At 38.4% G+C, this 18898-nt stretch overlaps 1 protein-coding gene across 1 annotated transcript; it reads right to left on the bottom strand.

Annotated features, from left to right (window-relative positions):
- Window positions 1-5896: 5896 nt before the first annotated feature.
- On the bottom strand, window positions 5897-18092 carry rab27a (RAB27A, member RAS oncogene family). The gene is made up of 6 exons (XM_018739587.2): window positions 17841-18092; window positions 9550-9722; window positions 9090-9175; window positions 8857-8960; window positions 8573-8696; window positions 5897-7285 (listed from the first exon to the last, which is right to left on the bottom strand). Exons 2-6 carry the CDS (start codon window positions 9700-9702, stop codon window positions 7081-7083), a joined length of 672 nt encoding a protein of 223 aa, XP_018595103.1. The 5' UTR covers window positions 9703-9722; window positions 17841-18092; the 3' UTR covers window positions 5897-7080.
- Window positions 18093-18898: the final 806 nt, after the last annotated feature.

Here is an 18898-nt window from a genome sequence, read left to right as displayed (position 1 = left end):
TGGGGAATGTACTGTAGTTGGACTCATTACAACATACATCATATATTCTTTTTTTTTTGTTGAGATGTACGTCGCTTTGGAGAAAAGCGTCTGCTAAATTAATAAATTTAAATGTACACACACACACATTTTCAGAACCGCTTGTCCCATACGGGGTCACGGGGAACCGGAGTTTAATGTTTTCGCAATAATGTACATTTATTCATTTAGCTGACACATTTCTCCAGAGCGACTTGCAGTGTTAAGGTATTTACAATTATTTACCCAGTTATACAGTAAGGTAATTTTACAGGAGCAATTCAGGGCAAGTACCATGCTCAAGAGTACTACGGCTGAATTACTTCCCTCTCCTAGTAAAGACAAGACCAAAGTTTAGTCGCCAGCCCTTGGTCCAACAGAACTGTGCTGTTTGCTGTAATCTCTGAATCTCTCAGGGTTGGATTGTGCGGCTTGAAAGCCAGTGATCATTGTTTCAAGAGCACACAACACACCACATTTTACATCAAGAATGAACGAAGCCAAACTGCATAAACTACATGTTAACACAGCATTAAAGGATTACAGCGACAACACTTTGGTGGATAACAACGTTCCGGCATCGGAAGGGGAGCGGAAATGCTATGTTTGCGCAGCACAAGGCAACACTAATCCTCAAATTACACTCAAATAATCTGGCAGATTCTGCATAAATCACCAAGTGGATAGGAGGAAGGTGCCGGACTCCCAAATTCAATCGCGATTTGGGGCCGCACAGTGGATGTGGCAGAATACAGAAAACAGAGGGTGTCAAACGAAGCTCTTTCTCTCAGTGCAAATGCAGCATCACCCATGTAAAGCTGTAGAAAGAGGCAATCCAAACAAGGTAACCAACTCCTGGAGGATCTTTCTGAGACACCACTCTATTTATAGGTAAACTTGCTTTTTTTTAGGAGCAAAAACTACAAGCCAATTGATCCATCAGCTGAGACCTGCCGTATACGAGAAGAATCGAAAGTGCAGCTTCATTGTAATTATGAATTATAGATGATAGGTGGGTCTGACACTGTCTGAACTAATAGAGAAAGACACGTGAGAAAGAAAACAAGGAACGAGCATCAGCTGCAATGTTGTGCTGTGACCTGAGGTATCTGAATATTCATCATGGTAAATATCAACTGGCTCACTGTTGTTTACTGTTCCAAGAGTATTCCCCTCCACACACACACACACACACACACACAGAGGAAGGAATGACTCTAACAGTGCTCTGGCAAATTACACAACTGATGTGTATTTTGTATTGGAGACAGAGGTATCATGAAAAAATAAGAGTGCAAATGTAAGAGCGGAAAAAGCAAACAGTGAATTCACGGGTACCACTTTAGTGCACCTCCCCTCGGCCGTAATGTCAAGGCACATATACCGTATATGTAGAGAGACAAATGGTTGCAATTTACCTCAATATGAAGTCAGGCACTGCACCTTTCTTTGTGTTGGCAGTGCTCTTACAAAGTACAATATGCTGGTTTTCCTGTCTGGTTTATGAAAGTGGTGCAATAGGATGAGGAGATTAAAGGAATGAGAAGCCCAGTGTGTCTGTGCTTTCATTTGTAAAACATGGAATAATTGACCTGTAGGTTCAATTCACAAATTTAAGTGAAGTGTAAATCCATGCCAAAAAAATGTTTCCCTTTAGAGAGTAAAATTGTAAGCACATTACATTTTGGATTAAACATGTTTTCATTAAATGTATAAAAGGTCCTTAGGTAAGCAATGAATGTCTTTTTAAAACCCAGCATGCTCCAGTGGGACGAACAGGACTCATTGTTATTCTAGTGCAAACTACTCATTGTGCTTTCAATGCAACAGATGCTGACATTAATATTAAATAACAATTGATTTTCAGCCCTGACTCATTTTTTAAAATGTTAACATTGTCACCCTAAAAAAAACTTTGGTTGATAAATGCAACAAAGTGAGTTAGGAATTACAGCCCCAGTTCCAAAAAAAGTTGGAACAGTATGGAAAATGCTAATAAAATAAAAAGGAGTGATTTGTAAATTTACTTTGACCTGAGGTGGGATTCAAACCTAGGTCCTTCAAGAGCAAGGTGGCACTTTGAACCCCTACACTACCTGCAGAGAGCACTATGAGGACTTTCATACTAAAAATACTGACAAAACTAAAAATAGATGTAAAGGCTATCCCTTATCAAATGTTGGTTGTCTAATTCAGCAATGCTGACAGTGGACAGTTAGACTGCAGGTATATTTGGAAATAATGGTACAAGAAGCAACCACGGCAGCAAGTTCCCCTGTGAGTGGAATCTACTTTAAGAGCAGCACGGAGAGGCACAGCACACAGAGAGAAACCCAGAGGAACTGTCTACAGATTATATACAGGTCAGGGGAAGGAAATGCAAAAGAAACTTCATGATCCATATTTTCAAAGTTTTCCAAAGTTATGGAGGAAACCATCAAACCAAGAATGAAACAAAACTTTATTACTCCCAGAGGGAAATTCCACTGTGGTCCCTCTGCATACACACACACATTTTCAGAACCGCTTGTCCCAAACAGGGTCGCAGGGAACCGGAGCCTACCCAGCAACACAGGGTGTAAGGCTGGAGGGGGAGGGACACACCCAGGACAGGATACCAGTCCGTCGCAAGGCACCCCAAGCGGGACTCGAACCCCAGACCCACTAGAGAGCAGGACCTGGTCCAACCCACTGCACCACCACACCCACAACCATCTGCATACAATATATAAAATTAATATACATGTTCAACATACAGTATGTACATACATATATACTGTGATGAAATAGGAAAAAAAAACTAGTGAATAATTGAAATATATAAGTATGCATATTAATACATAATAAAAAGGGGGCAGGGTGAAGTGAGATGGTGGTAGGTGTACGTACAGCCTTGAGATATAAATACAGAGAATAAAAAAAAAACAAAAAACTGAAGAAATGTACACTCAGAATGTGAGTCCAAAAGAACTATTTTTAAGAAAAATGAAAAAATAGCAAACTCAATAAGCCTCTACTGCATTAGACTGACCAGTTCCTGGTGTTTGCAATGAACACATTGCAGACTGTACATCCAGTGTTGCCAGTGAAGCATACTGGGTCTGTTTAGGGTTTAGGGTTAGGGTTAGGGGGAAATGGACTCACAGTGGGTTTGCATCTCATACATCCAGAACATCGAAATGGATTTTCAATAAAATTTCTCCACTGGAACAAGATGGAAACCAGCAGTGATTTAGAAATTAAAAGATAGGGGACAGACATAATCTCAATGTACAAATTATGTAAATGTTGACATACACTACATTTTGAAGTAGAAAACATTGTTTTTTAAACACTTAACAATAGCAAGATAAAATTTCACCCCTTTATAGAACCGGATGTTTTATGAGGAAAACCAAGAGTTACTGCAATACTTCGGATTTTTTAAATTTTTTTTTTTTTACATCTTATGCTTTCACTGCCTCCATAAAACCAATCAAGATACTTTTACTGTGACATCTTCTGTGGATTTTATGGGTCATTTTCAGTTGTCAGCCACAGTTTCTTTTATGATATATTGCATATCATTCGACTATCACACATCACGCAACTGACATACCAGCAGTGTGTTAATATGATAAAGAGCTAACCCTAATTTTAACTTATTGATTATATAGTATAATTACATGGGTTAAACTGTATACTGAAGCTCTTAACAATGCTAGTTCTTCAGAGCATAAAAAATCTTAATGTACAGTAATCTGATACTTGATTTTCTTATGTAATTCTTTTTAAGTAACAGTCATTTACTTGAGTATTGAGTATTGTTGTTACATTATAAATAGGCTTGGCATAAGGAGCAATTCTATATGTCTGACTTCTGTTCAGTGATGAATTAATAATTGGCATAAAATGTACAATAGTTATTATCTATAATACCACTGAGAATAATTATCTCATCCCTTACTTGAAAATTTCTGCTCCCTGCTGAAATAAACGCTTATTCACCACAAAAATGGCTCATTTCCCTGAGAAAATTATGGGGCAGAATAAAGAGGAACTGTTTTCTTCAGCAGAGACCTATGAAAATAGACCTGAAGACAATTAAGTTGAAAACATCACATGAAGTTTTCAGCTACCTCAGCACAATCAAATAAAATATTTTATTCTGAGAAATACTTTCACATCACATTACAAAATAGCTTCTGATGACACATAGATGTTCTCCCTTAATGACAGAGTTTTCATCACATTTGTTAATTTGACACTTTTCTCAAAAGCAACTTACAACATTAAGCTACTTAAAGTTACTTACCCATTCAAACAGCTGGACAATTTTTTATTGGAGCAATTTAGGATGAATACCTTGCTCTAGGGTACTTACAGCTGAAGGCAGGATTTAACCCCACAACCTCAGGATCCAAAGTGAGCAGTTCTAACCACTACACTACTAGCTGTGCCACTAATCTTGATACTTGTATTTGCCATTATGATATAACACTTACCTTTCGCTGATAAACTAATCATTTTTACTGGGGCCTCCTGTTCAGCAGCACTACATTCCAGGGCATGTACAGTTTTTTTTTTTGTTTTTAGAGAGCGGCTCAGTGGGTTTGACCAGGTCCTACTCTCTGGCGGGTCTGGGGTTCCAGTCCTGCTTGGGGTGCCTTGCCATGGACTGGCGTCCCATCTGGGTGTGTCCCCTCCCCCTCCAGCCTTGCGCCCTGTGTTGCCGGGTTAGGCTCTGGCTCCCCGCGACCCTGCTTGGATGAAGTGGTTTCATACTGTGTGTGTACGTAGTTTTTCATTGCAGGGGATAACATAGTCATAAAGTATTCAGACTTTCAACCTGAAGCTAAACAAACTAGGTGAAAGATCCAGTATTCAGTGTTTGTTACATCTGGAAATCCATTTCATATATGTATTTCACTCTTGATGAAAAGCCCTATAAGGGCTGTATAATACCACCTGGTGTGTACCTCATACTTTCGTATACGGTGTATTCATAACTCAATGCCATCTTCAATTAGTAAATATTCATGTGTAAAGGAGTTCTAATAAATAGTTGTTTAAATGTTTCATGTTAAAAAAAGTCTGCTATGTAGTAATTTCAATGCTCAGTATGAGTATCGCTAAACATAAAATGAGGACCTCTTATACATAAATGGGAGCAGGTAGTGTCATCATTACAGTTGCTACCTTCAAACTTGGAATTTGCAGGTTTAAATCCCACCTCCTGCTGCAGTACCCTAGAGCAAGGTACTTAACTCCAAACTCCTCCAGCAAAAAAACTACCCAGCACTATATATGGGTAACTAATTGTAGGTGATATAAAAACTATCATTTCAGAAGACAGCGGCAGCAAAATTAATAAACGTTAAATACTGTTTGCATTGTCTTTGCTCCATTTCACTCAATAGAACTAGCAACTAGCAAAGCATACTACATTATAAAAGTATCCAGTAAAGACCAACAAGTAGCTAATAATTTCTTAATTTTGTAAACTTGTGGTGATTTGTATGTTAGTGATACAGCAATAATTTCAGTTATCATGGATAAACCAACACAGAAACTAATGATGTAACTGTATATGATGTACTCAACACAAATCAATGATGACACTTTGAGGCAGGACAGATTTTTAAAAATACCCTTAGATTAACAGAGATTTAAGGCTTTCAATCATTAAGCCCATAGATCATAAAAACTACAAATACAAAACAAAGTGTCTGCCAGTGTTCATACTGGGTGTTTTGAAAAAAATTCAAGAATACACAAGATACTTATGGAATCAAAAAATATTTATTCTGAGATAATTCCTTTAAAAGTATTTGACACAAAAAATGTGCATTCTGGATGCTTTGTGTTATACATAAAAATAAACACAAGTGAGGTCGAAATGGCCTTATTACTATTACAAATACTTATATAATGCATGGTGGAGAGAATCAGCTTGCTGTACAATAAAAGCCAGCTTATTTGAAAAAAACTGCTTTTAAAATACTTTCTATTAACTGTTTAAACTGGAAAAAAAAGCAACGGTGTTGTTTCATTTCTGTTACCAGTTACAGCTCTGGCCAGCAGCATTTTCTTAAATACAACAAAAAAAATGCATCTTTAATACCTTTTGCATTAGCTACAGAACTAGTGTACAAACTGCTGTGGCTGCAGTTTTCATTTCGGAAAGTCTGCATTATACTATATATACACACACTTCCTGCATTTAAATACAGTATATATTATTTAAAATCTTGGAACACTTATTATGGGTAAAACAGTACTGAAACTACGCCAGGAGTAAATAAGTGGGGAAAAAGAAAATATCTGCACCTTCTTGAGTAGAGAATAGTTTACTAGCATAGAGACTGCATTTTGAAAGTAACACGGTATTTCAATCAATAAAAGCTGAGACTATTGCAGAATGATTAGTTTTGAAATTGATATAGAAACTTGGTTCAAACCAACATAGCATTATTAGACTCCTTGACCATGCATATAGTTTGGAATGCACTGAAAGCAGAAGTTCTTTATCACCATCCAGATTAACTGCTTATTTTAAGACATTCAAAATTAATTCTGAAAAATATTGAGGCTCTCTTCAAATTTGTATAAATAAATCAGCAGAGTGCAGCACTGAGTCATTCATTCTATCATTAAGGTTACTATAGTCTCCTGTTGAAACAGAGGGCACAATAGAGCTCATACTCAAGCAAAATGCAACTGTCAGGCAAATTATTTCTTAATTCCACTAAATGCTTAAAATTTTGGAACTGTTTTTACAATCTGTATAACAAATGTAGATGGACACACAATGCCAAAACTACTAAGAAAATAAATCCAGAAAACAATCAGATTTTGTAATGCACTGATAGACCATAGGAACAATCTCTGGTTACATTGATTTACAGTGAACATATCACTCTACACATACTATTTTGTGCATGCCAAGGTAAAAACTGCCAATGCTGTATTTGGTAAATGGGTTACATTCCCATAGCGTTTCAAATTCAGCCCTCCTCAAATGGTAAAATATGGATCCACAGCAATGCAACAGTTGCAGTTACAGCAGGTGTAAACAGCATTCTAACAGCTACATTTGCTTTTCTCCTCTTCCTTTTGCTCCGACATCCTTTCACTCGTGCTGTGCCCGTTAGAGCGCACAGTACCATCTGGGATCCAGGACTTGTCCACACACCGCTCCATCCTCTTCATGATAAGGTCTAGCAGAACATCCACAGCCTGACTCACGTTCTGTCCGTTTGCTGCGCTTGTCTCAAAGTATGGAACTCTGTGAGGAAGAAAATTATCCATCATACTGTTGCTCTTGGCAAAGAAATTAAAGAGTTTTTAAATTCTGATCAATTTGCAGAGTGTTTAATGACAAAGATGTTATTTGTCACCATGCAATGAGGCCATGCCCATAAAGTCATTTCATTAATCATTTCCTTATCATGATTAAAAAATAAAGAATAAGTCATGGTTTATCAAATACAATTACATTTTTCCTCTGTGACAGTTGGGTTAAAAAAAAAAATGTAGCTTCCACCTTTTCACTACGATTATAGCAGCTAGTCCTTTGAAAACATAAGGATTAAATCAAAAGGTCTATTCTGCAGAAGGTTCATGCACAAATGGGACATGTGAGACAACTGGACTTTCTTTGTTCACTGGTTTTAGTTTCCCCCTTTCTGAAAGTGCACCACATTTCTTCAATGCATATATACTTGCCTCTCAATTAACCGGATAAATTTGTTTCAAGAAATCACTGCTACAAGAATTGTGAGGGGCTCAAATTACAATTTTTTAAAGGGGAAAAGTAAATGATTCCCAGTTGAAAAATGATATCCAAATTTAATTAAATTTACAAAAAGTGTTAACACCACAAGGGTATATATTTTCTTAAACCACTGAAGAAGTTTTTCTGTTATACAGGATCCCATTATATGAGGGTTGGGTGTGTACTACTGTGACAAGTAGGAGCTCAGGTTCAGAGAAGGTCCATGACCATGAAAATCTTGTAATCACATCTGACATATGAGTCATATCTGGCCAACCATGACAACTCAATACAATGAATGCCCTTTGCAGAGAGAAGCAACTTATTCCTCGGTTCAGAAAGAAAAAAAATTTATTCAGTTACCAGATGTCACAGACAATATTTATTTTACCATAATCATCTTTAATACTATTACACATTGATGAAATGTTACACTAAGTACTTTGCTTTGCATTTAAACTGTCTGCCTTAATTACAGGTGTAATATAAGTCTTGTGTCAACAATTTAGCTATTAATGTCTTTAAAATGTATAACATTATCACAAATCCTGATGTACATGTATACATTCATTTTAGGTTCTTCTTTGTTTAAAAATTTATATCCTGATGCATTGACATTTGACTAATGCTGAAAAGCCCAACACTTCAAATGGTTTTGCAAATGTTTGCCTTACTATACACTGCCAATCAGAACAATACTTTGCTTTGTGCCCAATTTGCTTGGCTCATCCAGTGAGGAGCCTCCTCAGTCCCTGCCCTTTAAGCAAATGTTTCCAAAGACTACAGGTGGACACATACCCGTATTTCTCTGCCAACTCCTTGGCTTCCTGTTCTTTAACAACTCTTTGGTCATCCAGATCACACTTGTTGCCACACAGCACAATATCTGGGTTTTCACAATATGCATGCATCTGTAGCTGACCTGAATCAAAAAAAATAAAATGCTTTCAGTTAATCTATGCACCTGTTAAATATCAAATGGAATCAATGTTAATCTGGCAATTTTTTCCATTTCAAGAAACATGCATCTTTATCTATAAAAGCAGGGCTATTACTAGTAGACATATTAAAAATGGACTCACTCATCCAGTTCCTGACATTAAGGAAACTCTGCTCATTTGTGAGATCAAATAAGAGGAGGAAACCCATGGCATCTCGGAAGAAAGCCGTCGTCAGACTTCGAAACCTGAGGTAACAAAAAATGAAAACATCTGCTAGGAATCTTCACCAAAAAATCTGAATGCTCGTGTGTTAAACTATTTAATTGTTCATCATTAAAAGTTGATATGCTTGGATGAACTTCACTGGGCCACACCTCTCCTGTCCTGCTGTGTCCCACAACTGAATATGAATCCTCTGGCCTTTTCCCACTTTTCCATCTTGGCTGTTGGATTTATACACCTAGAATACACAGGGTGATTTTTACTGTCAAACTTGACCTGTCAGGGATATATTCTCATAGGTAAAAAAATGTATGTAATTGCTAAGTTTGGTGCTGTAAATATGAGCACAGTCACATAGATATGGGACATCCCTAAATAAATGTTCATAATTGGTTTGGCTGTGTCCAATGTTTACCTTCAAGGAGTGTGCTCAACTAAACAGAGTAAATGACACATGCTACTGTACTGGGAGTTCCTGAGATTCCCAATGTCTTCTGTATACAACACATTTCTTGGCCATCAGCTCAACAACTTATTTTATTAAGAATCTCAACGAAGTTTAGCCAATTTCTTTGTCACATTAAAAATTGCTCTACCAATGAGACAACTCACCACTCTCTTTTCTCTGAAATCAATTCCCACTGTCGTGATGAATTTGCTGTTGAATTTGCCATCTGTGTACTGATACAAAAAGCTAGTTTTTCCCACTCCGGAGTCACCAAGAGCTAGGAACTTGATTAGGTAATCGTAGTCCCCATCAGACATAGTGAGCGCCTACTTCGGACCTGTGAAACAAAGCAAGAAGTGAACATGTGACCTGCAAAACAGTAGGTGTTTAACCACATTAATAGGTCACTGAAACCAAATCATATAAATTTAGCTCACAGAAAAGCTATGTGCTCTGTGGTTGACATATTTGTGACCTGCAACTAATCTAGCAAGTTGAGGGCTATGCTGGGTAAGGAGACCAATCTTTTATGATTTATTAGTAGTAGCAGTAATAACAGCAGCAGCAGCATTGATCTGTTCTTAATAAAAACTTAAGGTGTCTATAAAGACACTTCACTTATTTCAGCCAACTCATAGCATCTTTTTGAAAAGTATTACCACATGGCTTTCGCTTTCATATGTTGGCTTGAGCACATCTGCAGTATTGTATCATCGCTCATCTGCTATATCATAGCAACTGCAGTGTTCACACATGAATTATATTACCATCTATTCAGAACTGAATCTGGATTTAAGCTTTTATAATGATCATGAACATAAAATGTAAAATAGACTTTTGATAGGAACGCAGAATCCAACTGTATTTGTTCTACATGGACTTTGCTTCCCACGCATTTTTCAAAATGCTTTACTTTTGAAAGCCTGTAGATTTACAATGTTAAGAACTGTATAGAGCACACACATTAAAACATGGGCAAAATACTGATTCAAACAGCATAAAACAAACAGCTTTTCATGTTCTTCACTTGATCACAAAGAAGCTGCAATAAGGGAGGAGGCTCACTATTCTGTTTTCAGTCAAAGGATGAGGTCGAACCAATAAGAAATTCCACATAATGTGTCACGAGGGATTCTGCTGCAGATGACAATTCACAGCTACAAAGCGAACACTTTGAGTAAGTAAATTACTACTTTCCCCCACCAGGTTAGAGCTGTGGATTGATCAGAAACCACACCCCAAAGGGAATTATTCATAACAGAGAGTAAAACGGAGAATTCCCAGTGAAGCAGAAAGACAGCATCTAAGTCTGAGGTAATTTACAAAGTACAGTCATACTCAGATATGTCCACTCCAATTACAAGAATTCCACGTTACAAGGAGTTTCATTTACTACCACAACTTCGGCTTACGGGACATTTCTCTGCATTTTTTCAGTAGCTTTATCGAGATCCGAATTTGGATCTCGCAGACTTTCTGACAGTTGGACAGCACCAGATATCTGTATTATTCATTTAGCAGAAACTTTTCACTAGTGCAACAGAAAATGAAAATTATTAGCCAATACCTTTATCCAAGGTGACTAACAGTTCTAGATGCACTGAATTAAACTCTCTAAAATTATTCACCCATTTATAGCAGAGACTAATAAAAGACTGACACACACACACACACACACTATGGACAACATAGAGTCACAATTTAGTCTGAGATACATCTTTGGACTGTGCAAGAAAACTGGGGCACCTGGAGAAAACCCATGCAAACACAGGAGAAAAATGTAAACTCCACACAGTCTGAGCAGGGGTCAAACTCACATGAGGACCAGCACCACCACGTCGAACCCCCAGAGACCAGCGCCACCATGCAATCCTCTCCGTGGCTCTAGTTTGGCTCGTGCTGTGTTCTCCACCACTTATCTTCTAGTTTCAAGTGTTACAGTCTTGGTAATTATAGTCCCCATTTGGACTACCCAAATAACATCATCTTATTTGGTGAGTGTCAAATCATTTGCATTGTTTTCATTGATTTCTTTTGACTTTACTGCTCTTTTTTTAATTAAAAGTTAATACAGGTATGTGCCGCTTTACGATGTTTCAGGCAGCGACAGACCACATATGCAGCGGTGGTCCCATAAAAATATAATAGGAATTTTTCAGTCCATCAAAGAGCGACGTCGTAGCCGTCGTATGGGTCATAATGCGATGCATTGTTCACATGTTTTTAAGCGTGTTCTGTAAACAAACCAACTGCGCTGTCAGACATATGAAAGTATAGCACATACCTGTACATAAACATAGTATGTATGCTTTCTATATGTTTGTAAAGTGTACAGTATGGCTACAAAAGAGTTGAAGGAGCACAGGTACACAGCTACACAGTATTACAGAGGATTTAACAGAAACTGCCTTATGCAGCATTACGATAATGAAGATTGGCGAATTTGTGTCCATTTCAATGGGATCTGGCAAAATTTTAGCATAAATCAGTATTGATTTTGCAGTTCAAGAACACATCAAATTTTTTACCACTGAAAGTAGTGAAATACATCTTTCATTAACGACAATTCACTTCGCAAGGAGTTTTTCAGAAACACATTACCTTTGTAATGTGGGGGAAAGACTATGTTACTTTGTACAAACTGAGGTGACAAGAGGTGGAGCGCTCTATTAAACAAAATAATAATAATAATAATAATAATAATAATAATAATAATAATAATAATAAACAAGGATGGACTCTGCTGCCTGACCCACTGCCAAGTCACAGTCCCTGAAAACAAACTTCTAAAATACATCAACTTGGGAACAGTGAATGGAAGAACAAAACTCAGTTTGTTTACTAATCTGGTGCCTTAAGGAGTCATTTTGACCTCAAAGTACAGTATAGTACACAAGTGTGACTTTTTTTTTTTTTTTTTTTAAAAACAATTACATTAGATCTTGTGCTTTCACAAAAGGAAATATGCAATTTCCACACTTTGTTGGCTCATCAGTCAAATTCTAATGTGGCAGTTTTTCCTTTTGCCAGCTTAATTTGATGCCATACTTGAACAGCCACACTACATCAAATCCACCTGGCTTCCTCAAAGATAAAAAAAAATCTTGAGTATCTATGTATCTTGAGCAAAATGTTTTATTTGGAAATAAAGTAAATACATGCATAAATTTCTGTGTTTCTGCGATATTCAGAAACACAAGCTCAGTGTGATCGCTAGTGCAAAAGCATGCAATCCATCATATGACCGGTTCAAGAAAAGACACTCAAACAAGCCAAAATTATTTCTCCTTCACCAGCACTAAAATTCATCCTGAGAACTAAGCTGCTTAATGACTGGAATGAAGTCAGGTCCCATGATAAATACAAGGTGACAGTAACATCACTACCAACCCAGCCACCATAACACTTTATTCTATACAAAGTACACAAAGTAAAAGAATGCATTTGTACAGGTACATACCCCACCTGCTGCTCCAAGGGCCAATAGAGATAAACTGGACCAAAATGCCAACAAAAAGGATTAAAACTACAGAAAGTATTGTTTATGCATGCTCTGGTTCAAGAAGATCAGGCATCACCTCCCCCCAACCACTGCCCCCCTGGAGAATGAGATAATTAATTTGATCAAGAACAAAATGCATTCTGTAGATATCTATCGTGTACGAGTATTTCTCATTACTCAGATATGACTCAGCCTAAAGCCTATTTTAGAATTTAGAACTAACGATTAAATACACACGACCAATTCAGCTGTAAACGGTTCATAAATTTAATGACTTTGTTTATATTCTGCAACTCTGCAATGCACAGGCATATTTTAACCAGGGTGCTAAGTATTACTTCTCGGTGCTGTATAAAAGCACTGTGCATTCAAGAAGATATCAATCTTCATGATGTGCCATTCGCTCCAGAGAGTCAGTGGTTAGCACAGCCCAGACATGTCTAAACACAGTCTTATCTGAGCTTTAAGAAGAAAGAAGAACTAGGGGCAACAGTCAAACAAAGTATGTACTCAGTGGGTGCTAGAGAATGGCTGGCAGGGTTTACTGAAATTCAACTATGAGGGAAAATGGGTGGAAAAGAGGGGGGAAAAAAAGCATGGCACTAAGGGCGGGGTGTCTGGCTGTTGGTCTCAGTCACATGGCCGCCTGTACCCAGCTGGAGCAAGCGAGTAATTCCCCAAGATCAATCCATTCGGCGTCACAGCATGTGATGGAAAGGAACAATGGCAAAGCGCAAAAAAATAACAAGTAATCGTATTACGAATACGTTACACCAGGCGAAAGAGGAAACAACCGCAACTTATTTATAAGGCATGGTTTCCCACTTGATCAGGACATCGGTTAAAACCTAAAAATAGTTCACAGCCATCATGAGAATACTATCTGTGACGGAAAATTAGGGATAATTTGCTATTAATATAAAAGTATACAGGAATCACATATAATAATGCTTTAGGAATATTTGGGTTTATAATAGGTTTCAAGAAAGTTGCAAATCAGTACCGTTATATCTGTATGCAATCCTAACATCTCTTCGATCTGCCTCGCACGTTGAAAATAAAGTTTCTAATTAAAAACTACTGTTAACACAGGAACCCTTAAGTTTAGCCGAGTCTCTTCTTTTGGACTACCAATGAACACACTTTAATACTTTGCTAATCATACAGCCATGTTTTCACAGGCAACACCCATTGTTCTCCTCCCTTTATAAATATTTATTAATCAATTTACCACGTGACAAATTTTTAAGATGGATAGCTTCCCTCAGAATCCAGCAGCTGTGGAATATTCTTTTCTTTACTGCTATTCATAATAATGATGTGCTCCTATGCTTAAAGGAGAAATAATAAATTTGGCTGCAAGAACCATGTTGTATCATAATTAAACATATACGGAACATATTTAATACAAGCTAACCAGTGATTAAAAAAAGACTAAGACTTAACATTAGAAGGGAAAAGGATATAACTCAATAACCTTTCCTTTAAAAAAACCTTTTTCTTTAAAAAAAAAAAAAAAAAAAAAAAAAAAAAAAAAAACAAAATAAAACCAGTTTTACAAAAAACCTAATTGTGGTTCAGAGTTTACTACTCTACAATAATACACACCAAATATTTCCCAGGTCCAATGCAGAACTCACTGAAAGACATGAAGGAACTCCAGGTCCTCCCAGAAAACTCACAGCAGAGTGAACCGCTTCCGAAAACAACAGCCCAGTCCACACAACTCATCGCCAGACAGCAGGCCAGGGCCATCACCTCCTGCTGCTCCGAGTGCCTGCCCATAACACCCACCTCAGAGTTACTCCAGTCACACAGCTATTTCAGGAGCACACCACTGCCTTGCTTCATTTTCCTGCTGGTTATCTGCTTCAGTTTTACCAAGATAGGCCAAGATTATACTGTACTGTATTTACATTTTCATATATAATTTCCTGGTTTTAATTCCATTATTATATAAAATTTATACAAATATATTAAATATATACAAATACTGCGTTTTTACAGTTGAGTTTTCTAAAAAGGAACATTTGCTAGCTCACAAACTCATAGAAATAACTACAAAAACAATATCAAAACTTGATTGAAACTATAGAAGACCAAAACGCTCTTTCTTAAGCATTCATTTTCTCACACACACACACACACACACACACACACACTGTCTAAACCACTTGTCCCATACGGGGTCGCGGGGAACCGGAGCCTACCCGCAACACAGGGCGTAAGGCCGGAGGGGGAGGGGACACACCCAGGACGGGACGCCAGTCCGCCACAAGGCACCCCAAGCGGGACTCGAACCCCAGATCCACTGGAGAGCAGGACCCGGTCCAACCCACTGCACCACTGCGCCCCCATGTACATTACTCCACATATATATATAGTATTTATTATTATATTGTAATATCTTCTACTTTTTACTGTGTTTGCTAAAAAAAAAAATATTCTATACATGTGTTGAAGTTCATTACAGAATATTCCACTAAAGTAAAAAGCTAAATAAGTATACACACATAGACACACTTACTGACACCACTTGTCCCAAGCGGAGTCGCAGCGAGCCAGAGCCTAATCCGGCAACACAGGGCGCAAGGCTGGAGGGGGAGGGGACACACCCAGGACGGGACGCCAGCCCATCAGAAGGCACCCCAAGCAGGACTTGAACCCCAGACCCACTGGAGAGCAGACCCCAATCAAACCTGCTGCGCCACCACATCTCCCTTTTGCTAATTAAGTAATGCACATTAAATATATATGTAAACTTATGCATCATAAAATGTTTGTTCAATATATGGCTCTACTAGAAGATACTATGTTTCTACAGACTGATTTTCCAGCATACATAAGGATTTTTAAGTGTCAAAAACTAAATGCTTCAATAGCAATGCAACTGCTGAGTGTATCCTGTTACAGGTTTAACCTGTTAAAACTGTAGCAAACAAATAAAACCTACTTAAGGCTGAAACAAAAATAGGGTTGGCTTAAATTCTATTAGCTAATCAAATTCCTGTATCAAGTTCAGAAAACAGGTTGTTTTCTTTCTTCATGAAGAGGTTTATGACATTAAAAGAAAATGTCTAAATCTAAGTGGGGAAAAAAGAAAAATGTAACCAGAGAATAACTCTGAATCCTCCACAACCTCAACTCTAAAAGCCTGACCGGACAGAAATTTCCCTTTGAAAAGCACTGAGAAACCCAACATGCCACACAAAATACCCTCATCTAATAACCATCAGCTGTTCCTCATGCGCTTTCCCCGACTGGTCAGGTGACCTCAGATATTCTACAAAGCCAAGGATCCTATTAAGAAACCATGTTTCCCATAACCCCGGCTTAACTTCTGAGTTAAAAAAAAAAATTGGAAAAATCCTTTCTGGACCACAGAGGAAGATGACAACGATACTGTATTTGTATTCAAGGCATGTTCTGCACCATTTAAAACTGATGAACATCATGAGTATAATAAACTTAAAACATTAAAATGAGACATAATAAACTGGTTTACTTTATTTGATTTTAAACCTAACATATGATATTGACCCGATAATAAGTATTTTATTCCAGTGATCTGAGTCTTGACCCCAACTAAACCGAAGCCAAATATCAGATTAAATTATTACGGCGTATCATCTTTGCATCTTAGGCTTCAAGGACTGGCTTCACACCATAGTGACCCTGTGCTGGACAAACAATTGATGAAAATGCCATAATGACTTATTGCACTGATGTCAGCTGAATGCACTGAGACTTACTAACAGAAAATACAGTTACTACTATTGTGTTAACATCTGTGGTGAGCACATTAAAAATGTAAAAGACACCATGCTGAAATCATGCAAAAGTGGTAATCAATCACTCAAACTGTAGTATGCAGAAGGTTCAAGAGGGGAACTGGGACTGATGATGTTACTGCAGGCTATTGCCTAGGGTACACTACCATTTAAAATAAGTCTAATTTGAGATAAATGATAAGGTAATAATTGACAGGCATGAAACTGGACCTCCATAGGCACACTGAACAGCTGACTCACTCCACGAAATAAAGCACTGCCCTGAATGCAAACAACTACATTCATCTCTAAGAAAATATTTGATGGGCAGCATGGTGGGACAGCAGGTACCCTAGTGCCTGAGATTCCTGGGCAACGGGTTCGAATCCTGCTCTCTTCACATGTTCTCCCTAGTATTCACCTGGGCTTTATCTAAAGACTCTAAAACTACCCAGCTTTCAAAGCTTTGTGTGTGTAAATGAGTGTGTGTTACTTACATTTGCTCTGCTGTAATCATCATGGGTAAATCATACTAGTAAGTACAGTACTGTGTATCCCAGGTCACCTTGGACAAGCTAGCCTAAGGACCCCAGGTAATAATGCTAGTTGTTACGCCTGTTATTAAAACGTAAAATGAAAAGAAAAAAAAATATTTCACTATGCCTTTATATGCATCTTTTTTTTCTTAGCTAAAACGGAGCTGCTCCGACTGAGCGCGGAACATTTTCCGTGCTTTACCGTGCGCGTTCCCCGCGGTAAGCCATCGCTCCGCCAAGAGCCACAAGTGCCAAACAGTGCGAAACGCGAAACGCACTTGCGTGTCCGCGTCAAGTGCTACAACTCGGCGTTTCCTTTGCCCTCGTCAAAACACGGATATAGCACCTCTTCTCAACCTGCACATGATCATGTTCCCTCGCATCATGCTCTTGGCCTTTTGAAGTGCATGTTCGTGCAGTAGTAGTAGTAACTGTAACAAAACATCCCCAAAGTGAGGCGTAAAAAAGCTAGAAAATCACATGGTCAAAACTGAAGATTTGAGAAACTCCTATACACAGCACTCTAAAAGACTACTAACGAGTTACAGATATATTTTTGGGCGTTTTCGTCCATTTATGTAGTCCGGTTTACACTAAAAACAGACAAAAAGTTGAAAATATGCGTCGAGTGCATCATGATTACTTACCACACTGCACGGTGACGCGGCTTAGTCTAAGTTGATTGCTGATTAGTCCTGTATAAATTTACAGAAGTAATCTAACTGTGCTTTACTTTGTTGCGCTACTTATTACTTGTTAAACACACTTAACCTGCAAAACTCTCCGTCTATTTCATATATTATAGTAAAAGTTTTTTTCTATCCCGTGAGATGAACCCTATTTTCCGTTTTGGCAGCTTCAGCCCCTCCTTTGCGAACCCAGGATGTGGACACCGAGGTGGGCGCCGAGCTCCGCCCTCAGCGCACCAAGCTCCGCCCCCGCCACATTCAGCCCCGCCCCCTGCAGAGCCCCGCCCTCCCTCCATGCCGCGTGCTAACCCGCTTTTGACAGGTCGGTGTGAGCACCGGTATGTTTCACAGTAACGACTTACGAATCTGAGGAAACTGCACCAAAACTGTTAACCGAAATGACTGAGTGACACTGAGCGTACCGAGTGAGTCCCACCAAACCCTGCACCACCTCACTCCTCATCTCAATGCACAGCGAGTAGCGCTGCTGTCTCACACAGCGCCTGGGTGGTGCGAGAGGACGTGGGTTCATCCTCGCTCAGTCTGTGCGGAGTTTGTATGTTCTCTTCATGTGACGTGTCTGTGTGGGTTTACTCCGGGTGCTCCGGTTTCCTCCCACAGTCCAAAGACATGCTGTTCAGGTTCACCTATAGTGTGTGTGAGAGAGAGAATGTGTTCCACCGATGTATGGATGAGTGACCCATTATAAGTAGTGTATCTAGCAGTGTAAGTCACCTTGGTGAATAAGGTGTGTGGGCTGGTAACACTAGTATCCATTGTAAGTTGCTTTGGAGAAAAGCAACTGCTAAAATGAATGTTTGACCATTCATTTACTTCTTAACATGCTTTTCTACTTAGTTATATGTTTGGTTATTTCACATGTGCATGTATGTATATATAAGTTCTATGTGTCTATGTATGTATGTTGTACACTGTTTGCTGCTCCAGTCAAAGTAAATTTCCTTCTAATTAAGTTTTATTCATTCACTCAACCTCTCCAGCCTCCCACCTAGTAC

The sequence above is a fragment of the Scleropages formosus genome, chromosome 11 (genome assembly GCF_900964775.1).
Source record: "Scleropages formosus chromosome 11, fSclFor1.1, whole genome shotgun sequence".
NCBI classification, from domain to species: Eukaryota; Metazoa; Chordata; class Actinopteri; order Osteoglossiformes; family Osteoglossidae; genus Scleropages; species Scleropages formosus.
This window is presented reverse-complemented; position numbering and strand designations above follow the sequence as displayed.